Here is a 24,318-nt window from a genome sequence, read left to right on the forward strand (position 1 = left end):
AAAGTAAACAAAATGTTAAAGTCCATAAATGAAAATTAGTGAGTTTAAGAAGTAGTTAACGTAGAAGATACATAAATTATGGTGTATATTCAATTACACATAAATATATTAATGAGATATTCAAATATTTGAAAGTATGACATAATTGTTCACAAAAGGCTCAGTGAAGAATCTCCGTGTATGCTGAGTTTTGTCATTCCACAGGCCAGCGACCAAATCACAATTGTTTTTATTTTAATATGAGCCTTTGTTTTGTTGCAAAAAGTGTTTTTATTTTTTGCTACTGACCTTTGTTCTAGCGATAGTACATAAAAATGTATGAGTGTTGTATGATTATGGTATTACGGGGACAATGTAAGTAATGCTGTCCACCTTTTCCTTAATCCTGTACAAGGATTTATTAAGCTATTCTTATTTACATATATGTTACCCATATTGAGTAAGTTGTATTGTAGCATTGAAGTGTTTACAACAAGTGTTAAAATTTAACAATTATTAAGAAGGTAACATTAATAACATAAGGATTGTCCTCATCTCAGTAAACCCATGTGTATGTGTATTAGAATAGAACACACAGACAAAGCATAGGAAGATAGCTCCCAGAATCAACTACCTCTCAATATGACCAGTCATAGAGTCCCGCAATATATTATATCTATCTGGGGCTACTAAAGATGTTATTCAGTTCAAATGAATCTCACCAGAACATTTGACCTCCTCTGTAGTCCCAGCCACTAGCCTGGATGGTCAAATACAGATTTACAAAGACAAATCCATTGCAGATTATTGTAAATAATGGTGTAATAGTCTCAGATGACTGCCTACCCTAATCTTTTACAGGCAGATCTATTGTCAGCATTAAATGCTACAATAACATACAAAGATGGGGAAGCGATTTTAGCTTCCAAACCAAGACTTCTTAGAAGAATAGCCTTTATTACAAGTAACACGCATCAAGAGATCTCATTCATGTTGTCAACACTGAAAGTCTATACTGAAATGAGACGTTTTGCTAAAGTCCCTGAAATGTTATGGGCACAGGGTAAAATAGATATAAGGTTACTGCCCATTTAAATTAAACTTAAAGCTAACATGTGTGGCCAGTTAAACAATACCCTTTCAGATCAAATCAAGTAACCAAATAGGTAGAAGGTTACAGGTTTAATACACTAACGGTACCTAATCTGGACACTTTGTTGAATGACATACCACCCACCTCGTAGATTTTACTGTCTTTAGTCCCTAACAAAAGAAGCAGTATGTTTAGTCTAAACTTCCACAAGGGTGTGCTGCAAGTGGAATCATAATCGTTATACGGTATGTGGACAATTTAGTGTTAATTCAGAGCTAAATTATTTGCACAAAACAATAGTATTACTGAGTATTCTGCACAAGTAAAACAAAATTATAAAGTATTTAAAGATAAATTGCAATCCATACAGACAAAAAATATTTTTTTAGGACATCGTATATCACACTGTCTTTCTTTGTAAGTTTTGTCTTAGTGTAATTCAGAAAGCTGATGTCAAACAACTTAAAGCCTTTTTGAGCTTATTTACATATTGTAGGGAATGAATACTGTATGTAAATAAATTGTAACTTTTGTATAATGCAAACAAGGGATTGATACAACAGGATCCCCTTGCATTAACATATGAATTAATTGAAATTTATTATGTTGTAAAACAAGTTATTATGAATGCATCAGCATTGGTTTTACCTGATTATAGTAAGCCGTTTATACTGTTTAGTCATGATTTAGCTCTGAATTAACACTAAATCGTCCACATATCGTATAACGATTATGATTGCACTGGCAAACAGCCAATCTTAACATTACAACTTGCAGCACACCCTTGTGGAAGTTTAGACTAAACATACTGCTTCTTTTGTTAGGGACTAAAGACAGTAAAATCTATGAGGTGGGTGGTATGTTATTCAACAAGGTGTCCAGATTAGGTACCGTTAGTGTTTCACATGGAAACTCTTGTCAGGGGTCATTGTTTAGGGGGTCATTGAACAATCACATGTTTAGGGGGTCATTGAACAATCACATGGAAACTCTTGTCACCTAGACACTAAGGCCCTCATTCAGAGGCGGTTAGAGGTTGCAAGCGGTCGCTCAGAAACTGGGCGGCCGCTTGCATCCTGACCGGCCGCCTCTGTTTCGGTCGTTAGGCTGTGGGTTTACACCCACAGCTCTAATGACCGCTAGGGTGATGGTCGTGATGGTCATAGACCATTGCGACCATCGGGGCTTACGACGAGACCCTAGGGTAGGGTCTCACTTGTCGTAAGCCCCGGAGAGCTTCTGGCTCTGTCAGAGCCGGAAGCTCTCCACTGACATCACTAGTGATGTCAGTGGGGCCTCCCCCAAACGGCAGGCATTCCCATGGGAACGCCTCCGTTTGGGCTGCCACCCCCCCGGCCCGCTTTCTAAACGGGGCGAGCTGTCAATCAACATCGACAGCTCGCCCCCTTTGGAAAGAGGCCCGCTACGTCCGGCGCTGTCGGTCATAGCGGATCTCACGCATGCGCACGAAGGAGCCGGCTCCCTCGTGCGCATGCGCACTGGACAAACATCGAGGCGGCCGTGCGGTCGTAGACCGTATGGCCGCCTCTGAATGAAGCCCTAAGTGCTGACATAGTGTTAGGACACCCCTTAACTCTTATAGTATCACATGTAGCTATAAAATCGAAAGCTTAAAGAAAGCATTTATCTGTTGTTAAACTTATGAAATACGAAGTAGCTTTGTTGTACAAGTAATGTCACTCTTAAAGTTACAATGTTGAAACCCTGCGTCATCATTACTTTCACAAGTTTCAAAAGATGGGAGAGTATAGTTATAATATACAAGTAAATAGTGATAGTGTCAAGGAGGACACTGAAAATATACAAACTTTTTATTTTCCTGATCATGATTGTATTGAACTAATGAAGCAGGAATCATTGTCCTTATTTAACTTTTCAAATGTTTATTTTGAAGATGGAGTTCCATACACAAGATATGTTGGCTACGTCAGAGCACTGTCTACTGCATTGCAGTTATCCCAAAGGCTTGTAGTGATAAAAATGAGGGTACACTTGAGAGACTACACCTGAAGCTGAAGACAATAGACTGGTAGACCAGGCCGCACGTGCTGCTGCCATAAGTCACTGCTCCCAAGAGCCACCCACTTATGTGGTAGATCCCGCCCCCAAGATTGACTTAAGTACCCTCACAAAGCTCCAGGTACAAGCTCCAGAGACTGAGAAAAGCAAGGCTAGGGGCTGAAGATAAATGGTAAATGGGGGGAAGCTCAACGTTTAGGTCTACCAAAAACACATTACCCAGTTATGGCCCAAATGATACATCATGAGGTGCACATGGGGAAGGACACAATGGTGGCTATCACCAACCATAATTGGATAGCTCCAGGTTTTGCACAGACAGCACAGGCCTTTGAAACAGGATGCCTAAAATGTGCATTGGACTATCCAGGTAAAACTGTCCCAACCCCTTTGAAAAGTGCTCCCCAGACTCAGTGCTCCTTACAGAGGATACTAATTGATTTTATACCAATGCCCAAATGTTCTGAATGTGATGTCCTCTTGTACGAGCCTCATCAGTCACCAGCCCGGAGGGTAGGCATGTTGGATGGCAGATGCAAAGACAATGGCCAAGGTAATTAAGATAATTAAGAAAATTATTTTCTCCAGTGTGTTAAAAAATGAAGATTAAGGTCATCTGCAGATATGTTGTATTATTACAGAAACAATTAACTAAAATACATAGTCAGGTGTTTTCTTCTATTCCAGTCCTTTATCTTGATACAGGTATCCACTGTTTACTACCAGGAGATTGGATGATAATTTGGAAATATACCAGGAAGGCTATTGAGCCCAGATTTGAAAATTTATTCCAAATCCTGATGAGTACATTTATTTCAGTGAAATTCATGGGAAGGACACCTGAATATATGTCTCCGATTGCAAAGTCTTCTTTCAAGGGGAGTTGGAGTAATTTGATATTATGAATAGATACATGTTCCTAGTCCCAAAGTCTGAAAAAGGCTTGTGGAAATGTATATTTTACTTTGCTTTGTTATAAGTTTAATTTTAGCTTTAGAACTTTGAGTTGTTATCACAAGTATTAAGCTGCATATATAGTTAATGAAGCAGTAACAATATCTAGACTCAATGTATAGTATGTTCACAATATAGAAGCTTTAAGCCAAATTGTTTGATAATGTTGCAAATGAAATATTTGATGTGCTTAAAATGATCTCTAATGAACTGCAAAGTAATGTAAAGGTTATTGGACAGTTTAGACTGATCCTTGAGTACATTACAGCTACTTTATAAGATATGAGTCTCATAGTGAGACTAGCCTGCTGTAATGTCTTTTGCTGCTAACTTTTCTGACTTGATACATGGACACAGGAAGAAAATCAAGGAACTGAGGGCCTGATTCAGAGCCGGACGCTCTGACCAGAGTGCTCGCTCTGAATCAGTGCCCTCCTACCTTATAAATGGAGCGGCCTCCTGGACCACCCACAGCATATGCGAGCGGCCAAAAAGATGGTCGCGATGGTCAAGACCATCGCGACCTTTGGGCTTGCGATGAGACCCTTGTGGTAGGGTCTCGTTGCCGCAAGCCCTGGAGTGATTTTGGCTCTATCAGAGCCAAAATCACTCCCACTGACATCACTAGTGATGTCAGTGGGGCCGGACTCAGATGGTAGGCGTTCCCATGGGAACGCCTCCGTCTGGCAACCACGCCCCCGGCACGCCCACTAAAGGGGGCGTGCTGTCAGTCACCATCGACAGCACGCCCCCTTTAGTGCGAGACCCATAACGACGGCTTGGCCTTCATTATTCGGGTCTCGCGCATGCGCACGACTGAGCTCCCTCCGTCGTGCACATGCGCATTGGGGGAACATCGACCCGCTTGCAAGCGTCCTGCGCTCGCGAGTGGGTCTGAATGACCCCCTGAAAGACCAGTCTAGGAAAACACATGGTAAGCCAGAGTATGATCTTGATGATAATGAATGGTTTTCCAAATTAAACCCAGCTATATGGTTTAATGAATTTAGTAGATGGATATCAGGAATTCTTTCAATTATTGATAAAGGTTTTGCTTTGTTTGTAATCATTTAGATTGCTATAAAATTTACAATTTTTCAGATTGAGAAGTTACTTATACTTGACTATTGTTTCTCTAAGGAAAATACACTAAAGGCCTTGATGATGACTCAAGTCTATGATAGCATCTGTGCCTAAGACAACATTCCAAGTTGTACCATTTGTGGAACCAGCCTCATTGAGGATGACAAACAAACATGTGGACAATGCAAGACTATCATCATTTCCCTGAATATTCATGACAAGATGGACTGAATAAAAGACAATTAGAGACTGAGGACCGTGGACTTGCTTTATGGGGAATGGAACAGTGCGTAATCCTATGTATATGTTCCTGTAGATGGGACTTGTGCATAAATTAACCTATAATTAGTATAGCAAGATCGTGTTCCTCTTAGGTAGATAGTATAGGATAAAGTTATGAATAAAAGATGGGAAAATTATTATTGTTACTGTTATTAAGCTATCCACATAAGACTCCATTTTGTAACAGGATGGTGTGTCTTTAAGAAGAAGTTATTCATAAGCTTTAATAAAACTGTTGAGCAGGATTTTCTTACTAACCCTCAAGGCCAAGTCTTGAAATGTGCAGTTAATCAGCAGTATAGCCAAATAGATATGAGTAGACAATGTAGCCTTGCCTCCCATGTATGTATTCTAAGATAAGGGATAATGAGGAACAAGGAGAGATTTATGAACTCCCTATACTAACCTTGTAGAACAATGAATGCCTGTATTTTCTGTAATTCTGCATTTTTGAGATCAACCTCTTTGTAGATACGCCTATAAAGTTGTATGCTTTTCTGTAATACAGTTAGACGAATCTTGAACACCAAACTGACTGTGTGTGGATTCTGTCTCCTGAGATCTCAGTAATGCAAGGGTCTGACATACACAAATGAACTTGGGCTGGTCATTAATTACAATAGATTGGTTCCGATCTATCACTAGTAAATAAGGGATTTGTGTGTTGGTCTATGTATAAAGTACCAATGTTTGTCCGATGTTTGATTTGAGCTCGATTTGACTAAAATTCGATTTGAAATTCAATTTTACATTCAATTTGGCCTTTAGTAAATACCCAAATGCAAAATCGAATACAAATTGAATGCAAACCGAATGCCAAATCACTCAAAATGAAAATCGAACATTAGTAAGTTACCCCTAGATCATTGCTATTTATTTCCATTAATTCTTAGAAAATACTTCCCTGTGAAATTTTTATGAGCATCCCGTAATGTGTATCAGAAAGTACATCTTTCTTGATATATACAGTTTTTATTGTCATTTATACAAACAACACTTTGAAACATGATATACTTTATTATACTATTGCACACAATGGTAATCATACTGTTTGTGTAAAGCTTGGGCTACATGTTACATATAGTCGCATAGCATATAATATAGTGTTAATAATGTGATGATGTTATTGACTCATACGGTTATGGTTTGCTTCAAGAGTAACTGAAAACTTAGCATCTTATTATAGAATAGTTTACATGTGACTTGTGCATTTTGCTCCTTAGATGATACAGACCTTCAGTCTCCTAAAGACTCCTTGGGGTGTACATTGATGAACTGAAAAAAGTAGAGGAAATTAATATTAAACACTTTATAATGACAGCATTAGTTTTGACAAGACGTTAAATGAATGTGAGATATTAGTATTTTTGTATATGTAGTATTACATTATTTGTTAGGTACCACAGCGTTGCAAAACTAGAAATAATTGTGATACAAGACATAAAATATGGACACACAAGGTAGACAAAATACACGTTCCGGCAAGTAGCACCACGTGCTGCATAGGGGGACATTTGCCCCCCTCAGCAGCTAGCCTGGGCCCTCTCAAGAGACTCAAGTAATTGGTATAAGCCCCCTCCACCCCTTTCTCTCTGCGCCGCTGAGAATTTATAATCGAAGAAGTTGGATTTGGAGCAAAAATTCTTTCAGTGTGTGCAGCAGCGGTGGAGCACTCTTGCAGCAGTGATGGAGCACTCTTGAAGCGGGGATGGATCACTCTTGCAGGTAGCAAACCTGTTTGGTGTGCCTCATTTAAGGTTTGTGGTGGCTGGAGTTGCATAGTCTTTAGCTGAATAAGTGTTTTTTGTATAATGAATTAGCCAAATAAGGACAGAAGAGCATAGTTATAAGAGAGAGGTGTAGTTTTATTGAAGATATGTGAATTGGTGTAGAGTATTTAGGTGTCTCTGTGCAAGGGTAGGCTCATGGAGAGGATGTTGTGGCCTGTAAGTGGTGTGGCAAAATAAGGGCTTACACCACAGTAAATGGGACTGTGGCCAAAATCTTTTTACCCATTAGAGTTTATTACCAATTATTTAGTTAGTGCACACATACTGTATTCCGCAGCACTTACAAAGAATATTGTAACACTCTCAAACACCTTGCCCAGTGGAGCCTTCGATCTATGGACCTGATTCAAAGATGGACGCTAATACGAACGTAGCTGCGTTTCCGCATGGCACGCAGCTGTAAAAAACATGATAATAGTTTCAAAGATTACCCAAGCATAAGGCGCTCACTGCTGCCTTCTGCATATGACAAAAAATGCAAAAGACTTACAGTACAAAACATTTCAGAACATGGGATACAAGCTATATAGACATTGTTTCATATGGAACCACAGTACCCACAGAGGTAGCGGATGCCTGTTGAGCCTAAAGGTTTGGTGCCAATGTATCTGGGGGGAGGAGCACAAGAGGGATCATGAGATCTTACACTCTAAAGTGGAGGGTCAGATAGACAAGGGTGACACGGGGGAGAGACAGTGAGGAAGAAGCACGGATGGGTAAGTTAGGATGAGAGCTGGAACGCTTTAATAAAGAAGTGTGTTTTTAGAGCTCATTTGAAGCTTTGATTGAAAGTAGAGAGTTAATTGGTGGAGAGAGATCCAGTGATGGGGAGCAGCATGGGCAAAATCCTGGAGGTGGGTGTGGGAGGAGGTAATCAGTTGGGAGCAGAGATGGCAGTCAACGGTTGGACGAAGTGGGTGGGTGACATTGTGGAAGTAGATGAGGTCAGAAATGTGGGGGGATTGAATTAGGTGAGGGCTTTATAGGACAGTTTGAGGAGTTTAAATTGAAGGGGAGACAGAAGCAGTTAATTGGTGAGGAGGACGAGCTGAGCAGAAACACTGAGGACAAACTGGAGTGAAAAGAAGTGGATGCTAGGAAGGCCAGAAAAGAGGAAGTTGCAGTAGTCCCATCTAGAGATGACCAGTGAGTGAATGAAGGTCTTTGTTGCCTCTAGGGTTGAGAAAGGGTCTGAACCTGGAGATATTGCGAAGGTGAAAGCAACAATATGGGGGTTGAAGGAAATTGATCAAATCTTGGAGAGAGATAAAGTGGAGAAAGATAAACAATCAGCTTGTGTAAGTTTTCTAGCACAGCCTGTAAAATGACAGTATCAATGATGGATTGATAATTTATCTCTATCTCAACTTTATCTTTCTCCATGATTTGATAAATCTCCCTATGGGAGAGGAACTGAGGCCCTGATTCAGCAAGAAAAGCTATGCAAATGCATCCTTGCAATAATGTAAATGCAGCAGGAGGTGTATGACACCCCAGCTGGGATCACCATCACGACCATTGGTGGTCGATGGTTGCGATGATAGACAGCACCGGGCACTGGCCTTCTGAGTAAGTCTCAGCTTACTCAGCCTGGCTGGTTTGCGAGCCCTGGATACTGCGTTGATCAACGCAGATCCTGGGCTTGCCACTCCCGGAAAACGGGGCAGTTTCCGGGGATGGCGCCCAGCTCCGCCCCCGCACCACCCCTTAAATGCCTTTGACTGTCAATTAGGCAAAGGCATTCAAGGGCTAGCGTGCGTGTTAGCGAGACGCATTCTGCACACTCAGATTGCTAATAATCGGGAATCTGAGTTCAGCAGTGCACTTGTGTGCACTGCTGAATTAGACCCTGAGTGTGTAGTTTGAAGGAGAGGTTGGAGTGGAGTAGACTTGCAGGATAGATGAGATAGTGAGGTTGTTCATGGATAGTGATAGTGAAATTGAGGGAGGAGAGGGGACTCAGGATGGAGGGAAGATGATCAGCTCAGTCTTAGACAAGTTAAGTTTAAGAAAGCGGAGGAAATAGCAAAGTGGCAGTTGTAGACACAAGTGAGGAGAGAGGAGGAGAGTACAGAGGAGGAGAGGTAGATCTGGGTGTCATCAATGTAAAGAGGATATTGGAGTTCAATTGGGTGTGGGATTTGGCTGAAAAAATTTATGCGGACCTTGCAACCTATTGTGAATTAACAAAAAAAAAGAGATGCAGTCATAGAACACCAGGCACTCACCGAAGAGTTCCAGCCACTTCTCTGTCTGCTGTGCCTGGCTGCCACATGCTCCACACTCCTGACAGTGATTGGGACACACACACCTGACAGGTCTCACACACATGCCTAATGCGGTCTTACACACTACTGACAGTGGGCCTCACAAGCACTCTCACATGACAGGGATCTCACACACAGGGCCGGTTCTATAATTACGCATGGTACGCGGCCGCGTAGGGCGCCACATAGTAAAGGGCGCCGCGGCCGCGACCATGCTGATTTATGACTCCCCCAGCGGGAGCCGGCACTGGGTGCACATATACACTGTGGGCCGGAGAGACTCGCTTTCCCCTTCCATCAGTCCCCGCACACCGCAGCACAGGGGGTGCGTACAGGCGCAGCGGCTCCGAGTGGCGGGGAGATGGGGGTGGGATTATACATATGGGACGCGACACAGAGCGGTAACTTAGCTTGCTGCCTCAAGTCAGCTGACCGTGTTCACTGGCGACGTCATTGTACCATGTGACCCGAGCTGTAACCCAGTAGCGAGCAGCAGGCAGGATAGAGAAAAAGCATATGTAATGACACTGACACTGATTGGGAGTCAATCGATGGCTACAATCGATGGTTCCCAGTAATTACCATCGATGGCACAATGCAGCGATTCGGGAAGGTTAGCCACATCCCTCATGTTCAAGGGCTGCCTGCTGGTAAGATCATATAACACTGTCAGTGTCAGACTGACAGTGTGTGTCACAGTAAAATACAGACATATCAAGTGAAGAGGTGCTGGCCTGGGGCTGGGCTTAAACATGCTAATGTTGTGGGTTTTATTGATATATATCCTCACCAAAAATATCTTGACCCTAGGCTATCATATAGCTATATCTAATTATAGGGCTTAATCATGCTAATGGTGTGGATTTATAGATATACAGTACACCATTAGCATGTTTAAGCCATATAATTAGATAAATATGGTAGCCAAGGGTCAAATTCTTTTTTGTGAGGATATATAATAGATATATCTACAGTATAGGTATGCAGTCGGAAAACCGGCTGCCTTAATACTGACAGCCGGCTTCCTGGCTGCTTTATCCCGGCGTGGGATAAATGACCGGTGTCTATATCTAGACGCATGTCATTTACCCGACGCCAGGAGACCGGCGCCCGGCATCCTGATCGAAGGGATGCCGGGAACCGCAAGCGGACAGCCGCGGGGGGGGGAGGGTTAGGTTTAGGGCACCCGGGGGGATAGGGTTAGGCACCCCCAGGGGGAGTTTAGGGTTAGGCACCCCCCAGGGGACTTGGGTTTACGCAGCGGGGAAGGGAGGGTTAGGGTTAGGCACTTAGAGGGGGGATTAGGGTTAGGCACTTGGGGGGGAGGTTAGGGTTAGGCACCCCTAAGGGAGGGTTAGGGGGTAGGGTTAGGTTAGTTTATACTTACCTTAGGGACGATCAGGATTTCCAGCGGTGTCGGGCTGCCGCTGGCGGGAATCGAACTGCCGGCCATGCGGCAGCTGGGATTCCATACCAATCCACAGTATATATAGATATAGCTGTAGTGAGGCCATGCCCCATTTTTGGGCTTTAACAAACAAAAATCTGAGGTATACATTATATATACACTGTGTGTGTGTATAAATCTAAATATATATTTTTTTTTTTTTTCTGCACACATACAAGTGTTTATGTCTTCTTCACACTGATCTGGCAAAGTGGCAAGCTCAGCCGCCCTTAATGCACCTGCCAGCATCACCCGGCTGCCTTGACAAGAGTTCTCCTATTGGTTCTGTAAATTGTGGCCATAAAAGAGTTTATATCACTGTGATAAACGTTGTAGGGGTAGGGCATACTGTCATACTACTTCCAGAATGGTAGAGTTTATTTCCCCATCTTGCTGGGGACCTGGAAGTGACGTGAGTGAGGGTGGAAGTGCAGTTCATGCCCATGAAAGACAGCTAAACAATTAAGATGTCCCCAATAAATCAAGAAAGATGTCCCCTCGTGGGCTCGCTATGCTCGCCACATGGTTATAGTCCCCCTCTATGCCCACTTGGAAGGTAGGGAATGACGCTGGACACTGGCTGATGATGTCAGGGTCCTCTCCGTGAAGGGGATTTAGACACTACCCTTCCAGAATACTGTGTGTATGTAGGGGGAGGGCATACTGTTACTCATTGTGTGTGTGTGTGTGTAAGGGGACATGTATCTGTCGCATTGTGTATGTGTAAGGGGATATGGTGTCACACATTGTATGTAGGGGGTGGGCATGCTGTCACTCATTTTGTGTGTGTGTGTGTGTATCTGTCGCAGTCTGTATGTGTAAGGGGATATGTGTGTATTGGGTGAGGATGCTATCACATTCTGTGTGTGTAAAGGAGCAATGCTGACACATTTTGTAAGGGAGGTGGGCATGCTGTCACAGTGCACATTGTGTGCACCCAACTGCTATCTACACTTGCTCCCTCCCTACCCCCAGTGCTGCCCTCCCTTCCTAGCCCCCAGCACTGCCCCTAACACCCTCCTTGCACCCCAGTACTGCCCTAGCAGCTATCTACTCTTACCACCTTCCTACCACCAGTTCTGCCTGCTCCTAGCCCCCTCTTTGCCCCCAAACACTGTCGCAACTGCTGTCTGCCCTCACCCCCCCCCTTAATATGTGATGGACATATAAGCAGTGGGTTAGAACCTTTAATTTCTTAAAGTGAGGGGTCCCTGGGACCAGTGCTGTAAATAGACTTTTTGGTGCCCTGTGCCAGAAAGAGCATTGGCGCCCCCCTCATTTTTCAAAGGGACATAATGCACCCAAAAAAGGGCCATGGTCTCATGGGAAGAGATAGGGGAGGCCAGAAGATGTTGGGGATGAAATAAGAGGAAGCTACAAGTGAGAATGATTATAAACAGAAATTTGACAGGCCCAAACAGCACCCCCTGACCTGTGGTGCCCTGTGCGATGGCACCGACCGCACTACCCTAGCTACGGCCCTGCCTGGGACCCACAATTTTTTTCACTCCGCGCGATCACTTACCATGTAAAGGCTACTGCGTTCATCCACCATTGCTGTCTTCCATGGATGTCCAGCCCTTTCTGTGTTGCAAGATGACCAGTGCTTTGTTCATTTCTTAGAATGTGCCACACTGTTGATTTGGCCACTCCTATGGTTCACACTGTCTCTCTCATGGAGTTATTTTTTTTTTTACAGCCTAAAGGTGTGTACACACGGTACGATGATATCAACCATCACCTGTGCATGCAGGCGAACCTGGTCGATATCGTCCAGGTTAGCCTGGTTACTATACTTTTAGATAGAACTAGATTATTACAAACTATACAATTATTAATATCAAGTGTGCCTGAAGTTCGGGACCAATATTTAAGATAAATTTAAATCGCACAATTATCATACATATAAAGGGCGCCAAAATCTATATTCGCTTACCAAAAAATGTAGGCTTGGGCCGGCCCTGCTCACACACACACACACATCGGTGGTCTCACACATGACAGGGATCTCACACACACACTGGGGGTCTCACACATAACAGATCTCGCACAGCCTCATCAAATAATTAGGAAATAGCAAATAATTTATTCCATTAAGAGTGTGACATTCTGGGGAAGGGCCTAAAAAAAAAGGGGGTGGAGAGAGAGAGTTTAAAATCGTGATCCTGTTGACACCCTCAGCTACAAGGAGAGAGAGAGAGACAACTGAGTCTATACATTTTAGACCTACAGTATGCTGATCTGTCTGCATCTGAGGGAAAGCTGCCTCAGTAACATCCACTGGACTGAGATAAATCTCATAGATATTTATACTGATACCTGCTCCACTGTGCAGGACATCATATTTGCAATCCCTATACAGACAGTAAATTCCATGGTAAACCATTCCAGTTTGTCTATTATACCCATCATTGATGAACAGCACTGCAACATTTTGTATAGTGAACCATTCCGTGTCACGTACGAAACATATAGGAAACTACTTGATAATTCAATCTTTGTATTAAGAGCCTGTAATTTTTTTTAAAGAAAAGCTATGAGAAAGAGCTGTAATTTCATTTGTCAACCTATGTTGAAAACTCAAAAGATACACAGTTACAGATTTTTTCTACAGTGTTACATATGGGACATTTCATGAAATGGTCCATTACTAAAAGGGGAATTACAACTGTATCCTGCTGCTTAACAAGATAATTGGGCCCCTATCTTACTGTCCGATTTTTTAAATACTCTCCAGGAGAAACCCAGAGAGGAGTTACAGCTAGACACAGAGTGCGGAGTCTGGCTATTGCGTCATTAAACCCCACCTCTATCGTGGCATAATCACACAATCGCAGGTCTAAGAAGAGGAGGTGGGCCAAATTGACACAATTCAAATCATGATGGACCCGTCTCCTCCCTACAGATCCACAATTCCTGGTATTACTCTCCCCATCATGCCCACTTTACTAGGAAGGTGGCGGGATGTGTGAGATCCACCCAGTCTTCCAGGGGTCCGAGAACTACCAAAAAACTCAGGAGTCTCCTGGACATTCCATTAGAGTAGGTAAGAATGGCCTAATGTGCACATAAAGAGCGGGGTTATGCCAAAGTTAACTAGGACTTCGTTTATTTAATTGAAATAGGATTCTGATTGGTAATAAAAAGTTTTATATTTCTTAAAAAAATTTCCTTGTACTGAGGAAATTTTTTAAATTAAAAAGAAACGTTGACCACAGAAGGATACTGGTTGGTGTTTAGGTGTTATTACACCATCCATATTATTTTCAAGAAGTCCTGTTAGTGCCACTATAATTGTGTCTACATACAATACTTTGGTCTGGAGGCACCCAGGCATGATGAACTGTTTTTACAATTGAGTGCCAGCCTGTTGTTTATATATATATATATATATATATATAAAATGTTTTAAAATGTTTAACATATTGGTCTAGTTAATATGTTAAACATTTGAAATATATTGTGGTTTAATATTGTCTATATTCGGCTTTCTCTAGAAATATTGGGAGCTGATTGTGTAGTTTTCATAAAGCTAAATATTACGTACATGTGTATCTATATTTGTATATGTATTTATATGTGTATATATATATGTGTACGTTATTTTATTATTTAATTGAAACAAAATTATTTGCCTATTTAATGTCGTTTTTAAATATATAATATCAGCACTATTGTGATGCTGTGTTTTTAGTATATAACTAAAAGATATCTGTTTAGATCTGAGATGATTGTTACTCTATTGTGTGTTGAACATTTTCAATTAAAGATTAGTGATAGTTGTATACTATTTATTATAATAACGAATCATTTAGATCTAATGGTTGTTCTTAGTTTTTTTTTATGTGTTTTATAAATTATTGCTAATGTAAATTATTGCCAATGTGATATATTTTATGTCAAATGTTTTCTAGGAATATGTGATGTTTTATAAGGTAATTTTTATGTGATTAGATACTAATTATAAATGTAACACCTGAGATGCGGCTGGTATAAAAGGGAGCTGATAGAAGGGTTAGCCACACCCCCTGACGAAGTCATCATCGAAACGCGTTGGGAGCGGCTATCTGACGTCTCCTGCTTGTTCCAGAGGCAGTGATACCCAGGAGGTCCTACAGACGGCTGTTTGAGGACTGGGAACCGGGTGATACATATGTATTCAATTTCAAACCTTGATGTACATGAGACTTGTTATTAGTAAATTATTTTTTGAAACCATTCTCACGATTGCCCTCTCCTTATCATTTATATATATAAAAACATTTAAAGCACAGTTAAATTAAATATTATGTTTCTATCAGTGACTTACCAAGTCATAATGTCGGAATGAACAACAGATAGAATTTCTTCTTTTGGCTTAGTACCATCTAAGAAAACTAAAAGCAGATGACAGAATATTAGCGTCAGTGCTGGATGGCGATTTAAGACATACTGCCTGATTCAGCAGCGATCGCAACTGCGATTACGCACGCTATCAGACAATTGTTGCATTCTGCATATGCATCGCAGTGCGCAAACACTCCACTGCAACTGGGTTTGCGATCGCAGTGACTACGCTGTGATTGGGTTTGCGATCGCAGTGACTACGCAGACCCATCACAGAGTGATTGACAGGAAGTATCGTTTGGGGGTAGTGACAGGGGGGTGGTTGGCAAAACACAGGCGACCCAGTGCATTTGAATGCCGTTGCAGGGGCATGCATAAACGCCATATGCAGCTTGGGCTTTTACTGCGTGCAATGAGCAAATTTCTGAGTAAGGTCTGACCTTGTGCAAGTGTGCGTGAGGCTGTGATTGTACTCGTTGTTACCAATGTTTTCGCAGATTTGCTAAATATTACACATGTGTGTAAGGTAAGGTGGGCGTCCTTATGTTGTGCTGCAATGGCATAGCGGTCGCAGACATAAACATATCTTCACAGTGAGACTGCGTGTGTAATCGCTATTGCGATCGCAGTTGCGATCAATACTGAATCAGGCCCATAATTTATCAAGTGCAATATGTACTCTATATATGCTGCTTATCCAGAAGTTAAAAGTCCTACACAAGCAAAATGTCTCAAATGTGAGAATTCCTGCATAACTCCACATGGGATACATACAGCTTGCTACATTATGTCTATGGGAGATTGCTGATGCAGCTGTAATGTTATTTAAAGCTTTTTAACAGTTTGACCATTTTTCTTTCTTTCTTTGTTGTGTCAATAGAAAGTTGTATGCAATAATACTCTCTGCTTTGTCTGCCAGTACAACTTTCACAGGAAATAGCTACTGGAAAGCTGGAAGGTGAATGCACCAGTCCTCTAAACATTGGCAGGAAAGACAATTTTGTTGTTGTTTTGAAGATTAAGGGGCTAATGAAGAGTTGGTTACAAAAATAGCATATTTCTGTAAATATGCAAAGCTCAAGATGTGTTCTGTCCAGCTACTGTAACACGTGCGTTTAGTTTGGGCCAGGCACGCGTCACAGACACTAACAGTATGTGCCACCTGTGCCCACGCTGTGAACCATTTTATGTGCAACACACACTTATGTTATAAGACATGAACTAAACTTCAAAACCCTCTCTATTACTGAAAACACAAATGGTGTAAACATGTGCTCACAACAAAATATATAATGCAGAAGCACGCCAATGTATACTTTGAAACAGCTCAATTAAAATGGTAATTGAAACATAAACAAAAGTGAGCACTATATGTAGTAAGTAGCTATGGATCAATAATATATATGTGGCACCTGTAGAAAAAACTGATTAATTAGTAGTATGTTTATTGCATGCTGCACGGTTGAGACAGAAATGGTGGCCTTTATTCGAGGATTGGGGTTTATCTTCTAAAGGGATAAAGCTCTTTACTAACTCCTGTTTTATATTCCTGGCTCTTCTATAAATGATCTGAGGATTTTCTGGAATTTAAGGATTCAGATTTGCGTCGAGTTTTAGAATATGCCAGTGCTTTTTCACTAGATTTTCTATGGCGTTGTTGTTTCTGGTAAATTGCGTTATGAACAAAAGGTAATTTTTTTTGTTATGTTTTTCTGTTTGTATGTAATCAGGTCCCTTCTTTCCAGTTGTTTCACTTTCTCTAACTGTAGTTCCAGATATTTTGGCTAGTATCCCTTATTGATGAAATTTGTTTTTAGTTTTTCACTCTGTAAATTATAGGTAGATTATTTTGTACAATTATGTTTGATCCTTCTAATTTGGCCCGCTAGTATGTTCCTGATCCAATTTCTGTGATGATTACTTGAAAACGGTAGGACATTGTTTCCATTCACTTCATTTATATGAGTCCTAGAATTAATTTTATTTTCCTTCATATAAATCTCCAGATCATGAAATGTTACATTTTCCTTACTTGTAATTGTGAATTCCAGATTGATCTTGTTACTATTTATATAGTTAATTCATTTTTTTATATCTTCATATGAGCCATCCCATACAAAGAAGACGTCATCAATATATAGTTTCCAGCAAATTATGTTCCCCCTGTACCTGTTGTGTTCCCATATGCAGTCGTTTTCCTATTTTGACATGAACAAGTTCAAATAACTGGAAGGAAGTCTTTATCGCAGTCCCACTTTTCTGGAGATAAAATCTTCCTTCGTACCAAAAACAGTTATGCGTTAAAATAAATTTGATGTTTTCCATAATTACATTTATTTGTTGGTTTCTTATGTCAGTCATTGCTGAGAGGAAGTATCTGGTATTTTCACATCCAGTCTCGTGAGTATTGCAGGTACATAGTTGACTTGACGTTGCTTGTTCCCACAGTATAGCTTTCTTTCCAGACTAAATTATCTAAGACCTGTAATATACTTATAGTATCCTTCAAGTAACTTCTTTGTTTGGATACTAGGGGGTAAATATACTAAGAATCATGTTTGGTCGGGGGCGTGGCCACGGCTGCAATGGAGTAGGGAGCTTCTTATCTGAGCTCTCCTGCCATTTATCCGTGCTATATAAATCCTGCTCACTGTGACTGACCTGGTGGAACCAGTCGACTTGACAGCCTTCCGTGCCCCTAATGACCTACCTGTGAAGACTGTTGGTGTTACCGTCTGCCCGGGAGCTGTCCCCTTGTCTGTGGCCTCCTTCACAGCCGGCTCGCAGTGTTGTGCCGCCCATGTGCATCCTGGACCAGGGGGAGGCTGTCTCTCCTCTCTGCTGCGGCGGCTGACGTCCCCTCGGGAGCGGCTCCGCTGTCCTGTGGCCGCATCCGGCAGGCGGCGTGGCCCGCGATCTCCTGCAGCAGCTGCTGTCTCCCACGTGTCTCCGGACCTCCTTCGCGGCCGACTCGCAGTGTTTTGCCGCCCGCGCACATCCGGGACCGGGAGGAGACTGTCTCTCCTCACTGCTGCAGCGGCTGGCATCCCCTCGGAGGCGGCTCTGCTGTCCTGTGGCCGCGTCCGGCGGGCGGCGTGGCCCGCGATCTCCTGCAGCGGCGGCTGTCTCCCATGTGTCTCCGGACCTGAAGTGGAACGTATTCCCTCATTGTTGCTGCGGATGGGGCTCCCCTGCTTGGCCTCCTACACTCCTGCTTATATTAACCTCAGCGGCCTGCTGAAGTAGCTGCCGCCCACGTGACTCCAGACTCTGGGGAAGACATTCTCTCCCACCACTGCTGAGCCTGCTGTCCTCTCCCCGGGTGAATCCCTCCTGTTGTGACTTCTCACTCAGCCGCATTTTATACAGCTGGCAACTAGCAGGTGCTGCATAGAAGAACTGCCTCTCCCCACATCACAGGCTACAGGTACATCTCTCTATTACACCCTGTAGAGGCCCACACTGCTTGGCAGCCATATTTAATACTGTGTGCATTTCCTTAATACTAGCTTCAGTACTGACAGTGCAATCCAGTTTTTTCCCATATTATGGGTAAAACTGGTCAGGCAGCCGCGGCTGCTAAATTGGAGCGGTTTGCACGCTCCACTACGCCGCAACCTCCATCTGCATCCAAAGATGCACCATTAGAGAGCTCTCAAAGTTCTACAGATGCGACACCTCCTGAAGTTACCTTACAACAAGTTTTGGATGCCGTTACAGTAAATGGCAAACATTCATCAGATAAAATTGAAAAGATGCAATGTGACGTCTCTTTGCTCCGTCAAGATCTGCAACGCATCCGTGAGCGTATGGAGGAAGCTGAAACTCGTATCTCTTCACTGGAAGACTCGCATGGTCCTTTACAGGAACGTGTCTCTAATATGTGTCAACAGATGTCCGTTATGCAAAGCAAGCTGTCTGACATGGAAGGAAGACTTCGTCGCAACAATATACGATTCGTTGGGTTACCCGAAAAAGAGGAGGGTTCCTCGCCTGAATCCTTCCTTGAGACGTGGCTTTCAACTACTTATGGCAGGGAGTCCTTTTCTTCTCAATTTGCAGTTGAGCGGGCGCACCGAATTCCATCTAGACCTCTGCCTCCTGGTACTCCGCCTCGCACGTTCATCGCTAAATTCCTGCATTATAAGGATCGGGACACTGTATTACGGCTGGCCCGTACTAAAGGTCCGCTAGAACGAAACGGAGTGCGCATTTCAGTGTTTCCGGATTTTGCGGTAGAGGTCCAGAAAGATAGGGCTAAATTTCTTCCCATTAAACGCAGACTGCGGGACTTGAACCTCTCATATGCCATGCTATTTCCTTCAAAGTTGCGTGTGGTTGCTGACGGGGAAACCCACTTCTTTACTTCTCCACGTGAGGCGGCTGTCTGGCTGGATCGCTATGCCACGGGCAATGGACAGCTAGCTCCTGATTGAAATACCTCTGATATAATATCCACTTCGTGTCATTATCTGTAATTTCTTTTCAGATTATAACTATCTGTTTGATTCCACAGGCGACAACTCTGCAAGTATATTGTCTATTATTGTATGTTTATCTTGGAGGTCCCCGATTGCCTTGGGGTAGGAGGGTAGTCTATGTAATTTCCTCTATATACAAAAAGTTGAATGCTTTCACTGTCACAGTATCTAATGGAGAGCTCCCATGTATTGGTGGCTATTTTTGTTCATTGCCCCTGTTACTTGTAGGGAATTTAATTGGTTTATGTTATTTTAGTTTTAGGTAGTTGCAATTTTGGGATCCAAGTATGCCTAGGTTCGGAGGGGTATACAGGGAGGGGGGTTGGCTAGGTTTGTTTAGAATGTTAAGTTTTATTTTTTGTTTTTTGTTTTGTTTGTTTTATTTTATTTTTTTTGCTTTTCTCTGTCTATTATGTATATGCTGGCTGTCAGGTCACACATTTTTTATTTTTCGCTTGGAAATTTGCTATATCTCTATTCCCATTTCCTTAGATATTTTCTATTTTTATTATATTACGACTACTTACGTGGAATGTGAGGGGACTCAATGACAGAATAAAAAGATCCTTAGTGTTGAAAATGCTTAAACAATATGATCCTGACATCTCCTGTGTTACTGAGACTCATTTGATTGGAAGCAGGATTTTATCTCTTAAACGTCCCTGGGTGGGGTGGGCATATCACGCCTCACACACTTCGTCCTCAAGGGGGGTCTCTGTCCTTATCAAAAAATCGGTACCGTTTGTATGTAACGCCGTTAGGATTGACCCTTATGGGCGCTATGTCTTTCTTGATTGTAAGGTTCACACTGTCCCTATTTTTTTACTTGCTGTTTATATACCCCCTCCATTCTCATATGAGGTGTTAAAAAAAGCAGCAGAATTTATTGCTTTGTCTCCTGCCACCCCCGTGATCTGTTTAGGTGATTTTAACAACTATCTGAATCCCCTTTTGGATAAATGGCGTGAGGTCCATACGACTGGTCTAGTGGGGGGTGAGAGTGGATTTGCTAAATTTGTGGCTGGTTTGGGATGGGTAGATGCCTGGAAGATGAAGCATCCAGGGACACAACAATATTCCTGTTTTTCCTCCTCTTATTGCTCGTTCTCCAGAATTGATTTGGCTCTAGTCTCCCCTAGTTTGATTCCCAAAATACCTGGTGCGGAGTATAAGACAAGGGGTATATCAGATCATTCTCCCCTTATATTGAATGTGGACCTGAATGGTCTATGAGGGCAGATATTATGGAAGTTACATCCCTCCTGGCTTCTGCAGATGGGGGCAGGTTCGGAACTTGAAGCGGCTTGGAGGAGTTTTTTTACTGATAATGCTGGTTCTGCTCCAATTGAAGTAATTTGGGATGCATTTAAGGCCTTTATGCGAGGGACTTTGCTTAAACGAGTTGCTGACCTTAAAAAGTATTATAGAGAGAAGGAGGTTGAACTTGAGAATACTTGCCGTTTACTGGAGTCTGAATATTTACAAAATAGGCTTGAAGAGACTCGAATCCGATGGTTGGCGGCTCAGTCTGCTTGGACTACCCATCTTACTGATAGGAATACCCGCCGGCTGTTGTTCCAGTCTCACTCTCACTATATGTCTGCAGATAAAACGGGCAGTTTTTTAGCTCACTTAGTCTATGCTGACCGTCCCTCCACAGCTGTCCATGAAATATTTACTGCAGATGGGTTACTGGTTTCCAACACCTCTGACATTGCTGACACCTTTCTTAACTTTTATAAAAATATTTATAGCTCTAGACTGTCTTGCACTCCGGCTGATCTGATGTCCTATGTAGCAGCAATTGGTCTCCCACATTTGGCTCATGAGGAAAGGTCCTTTTTAGATGCCCCGCTTACACTAGAAGAGGTCGAGATTGCTATCAACTCCTTCCCAGGTGGTAAGTCTCCTGGTTCTGATGGTATCCCCTTGGAGGTTTACAAGAAACATGCTGGTCTATTTATACCGCAACTTTTAGAACTCTTTAATAATCTATATGATAAAGGTGTGTTTCCAGCTTCCATGTCTGAAGCCATCATTATTGTGATACCAAAATCTGGGAAGGACCCTAAATTTCCCGATGCATACCGTCCTATTTCATTAATATCCACGGATGCAAAAATACTCGCTAAAATTCTATCAATCCGTCTTAATCAGGTTATTGCTCAGATTGTACATCCGGATCAAACTGGCTTTATGCCGGGACAGTCGACATCTATTAATATCAGGCGTCTTTATTCTCATCTCCAGGCTTCTCATGGTGGAGGGTCCTCCTCTGTAGTAGTCTCTCTAGATGCAGCAAAAGCATTTGATTCAGTGGAGTGGCCCTTCCTATGGGAGGTCATGAGATGTATGGGTGTGGGTCCAGTATTTCTGAGATGGGTTCAGTTGCTGTATTACAGGCCAACTGCTCGTATCTCTGTGAATGGTTTCATTTTGCCCTCATTTGCATTGTCCAGAGGTACTAGGCAGGGATGTCCCTTGTCTCCGAGCCTATTTGCTTTAGCTATTGAGCCACTGGCGTGTCTTCTGCGTACACATCCTGATATCGCTGGCCTTACTCTGGGTAACAGGATGGATACAATAGCTTTATATGCAGATGACATGCTATTATTCCTCCGGAACTACGTGACTGCTATGCCCCTGGTTCTGCAGGTGATATACAGGTTTAGTAATTATTCTGGCCTTGCCATTAATTGGGACAAATTCTCCATTCTCCCCCTTAGAGGACGCCTTCCTGTTAACCCATTCATTTCCCTACCTCTACGTTGGGTTGACTCCTTTAAATATTTGGGTATTTGGGTGTCTAATATTATGGAGGATTATTCTCGTCTGAATATTTTGCCTCTGTTTTCATATTTGAAAGATAGGATTAAAATCTGGCGCAAACTTCCCCTGACAGTAACAGGATGATAATTAAAATGATAGTGCAACCTAAATTTTTATATATTTTTCAACAAGCCCCAATTTATCTTCCTAAATTATTGTTTCGGAAACTGAACAGTATAATTTATTCCCTGATTTGGTTAGATAAACGGTCTCGAATAAAGTTGGATGTACTTACTAGGTCAAGGACTTCAGGAGGATTAGCACTCCCCATTTTCAATACTATTATTATGCAGCGCAACTGGCTCATCTGCGGCTGTGGGTGCAGGACGGTTCAGTTGACTCCCTTCCGGCTCTGTTAGTTTCTCAGGTGTTAGCGGGACATACACCCCTACAAGCTATCCTTAGTGCTTCGCTCACTCGTAACGGTCCCCCTTTAGTTTTGCAGGCTTTGAGAATTTGGCGTGCTGCTCATGCACTAATACAATTTAGCGAGATTGACCCAGATACATCTCTTTGGGGCTCCCGACAGCTGTCAGAACTTTCTTCTCTTAATGCCAGAGAGATTTGGGGTAGTAAAGGTATTATTACGATTAATCAGCTGTATCAAGATGGGATTCTTAAATCTTTTATTCAGCTGGTGGACGAATTTAAACTCCCATCTACTTATTTTTTTAGGTATTTACAGCTTCGCCATGCACTGAATACTCAATTTGCTAGTAAGACTCTCTCATTGCAACACTCCCCCTTAAAATCTTTTCTTGTACATTTAGGCCCTAAACGGACACTCTCCTGTTTATATTCATTTTTTATATCATATCATCATGCTTCTAATTTGTCTCATTTGAAACAGTGTGGGGAATTGGAGTTGGGTGGTCTCATTGATGACGAGTGGAGTGGAGCACTTGTTTGTCCTCGTGTATCTACTGCCTCTATTCGATTCCAGCAGATTCAGCTATTTCTACTTCGTAGAACCTATTTCACACCAGCCCGGTTGGTGAAGTTTGGAGGGAGGGCTTCGGATGTTTGCCCAAAGTGTGGTACAGCCTCTGGAACCTTTTGGCATATGCTATGGGAATGTCCTAAGGTGCAATTATTTTGGAGTCGGGTCCTCAGTGCGGTATCTGATACCGGTATTCCTCATTCTATTCTTAAACCAAGATTCTGTTGCCTTGGGATTATAGACGATGATATTTTAGATAAATATAAATTGCAATGTGCGATAAATTTATGTGTATTCGCTAAAGTTTGTATAGCAAGACTTTGGATGGCCCCTATTGGTCCTGACTTCCAGGCTTGGGTGTCCTTGGTTGCACTAACTGTGCAACATGAACGTTATATGTATATAATCCGAAATGCAGAATCTAAATATGAAAAGATTTGGGCCGGTTGGCTAGATTCAAGATATGCTTCCCCAAGTTAATCTGTCAGAGTTCTATATAACAGGTCTGGGATGTGACAATGTTTCTGGTATATTAATGATATGCAAATTTCCACTTGTTCCATATATTTGATATTATTTCACATATTTTATGTGATTGTATAGCAATTTGTTTCTTTATGTCATTAATAATTGTATATGTTGCTGGTAAAAAATTTTTTTTAATGTTCTTGTTTTTTGTATATGCAAAATTTCTTAATAAAAAAAATTACTCAAAAAAAAAAAAAAAAAAAAAGAATCATGTTTTGTCAATATTGCAATCTCGGGTGAGTTTAGGCATTTTTTTCAACTCGCAAATTTACTAAAGAC

General features: G+C 42.1%; 1 protein-coding gene across 5 annotated transcripts in view; it reads right to left on the minus strand.

Moving 5' to 3' along the window:
• Nucleotides 1-6,465: 6,465 nt before the first annotated feature.
• The window catches only part of NMRK1 (nicotinamide riboside kinase 1), a 58,649-nt gene continuing 40,796 nt past the window's right edge, over nucleotides 6,466-24,318 (minus strand). For all 5 annotated transcript variants that reach the window (XM_088464062.1, XM_088464063.1, XM_088464059.1 and 2 more), the window contains 2 exons: nucleotides 15,245-15,311; nucleotides 6,466-6,706 (listed from right to left, as the gene is read on the minus strand). In XM_088464062.1, coding sequence (XP_088320188.1) covers nucleotides 6,676-6,706; nucleotides 15,245-15,311 — 98 coding nt within the window. In that variant the 3' untranslated portion in view covers nucleotides 6,466-6,675. The remainder of the gene's footprint in view (nucleotides 6,707-15,244; nucleotides 15,312-24,318) is intronic.

The sequence above is a fragment of the Taudactylus pleione genome, unplaced genomic scaffold, assembly GCF_031769625.1.
Source record: "Taudactylus pleione unplaced genomic scaffold, aTauple2 ptg001573l, whole genome shotgun sequence".
In the NCBI taxonomy this organism is placed as follows: domain Eukaryota; kingdom Metazoa; phylum Chordata; class Amphibia; order Anura; family Myobatrachidae; genus Taudactylus; species Taudactylus pleione.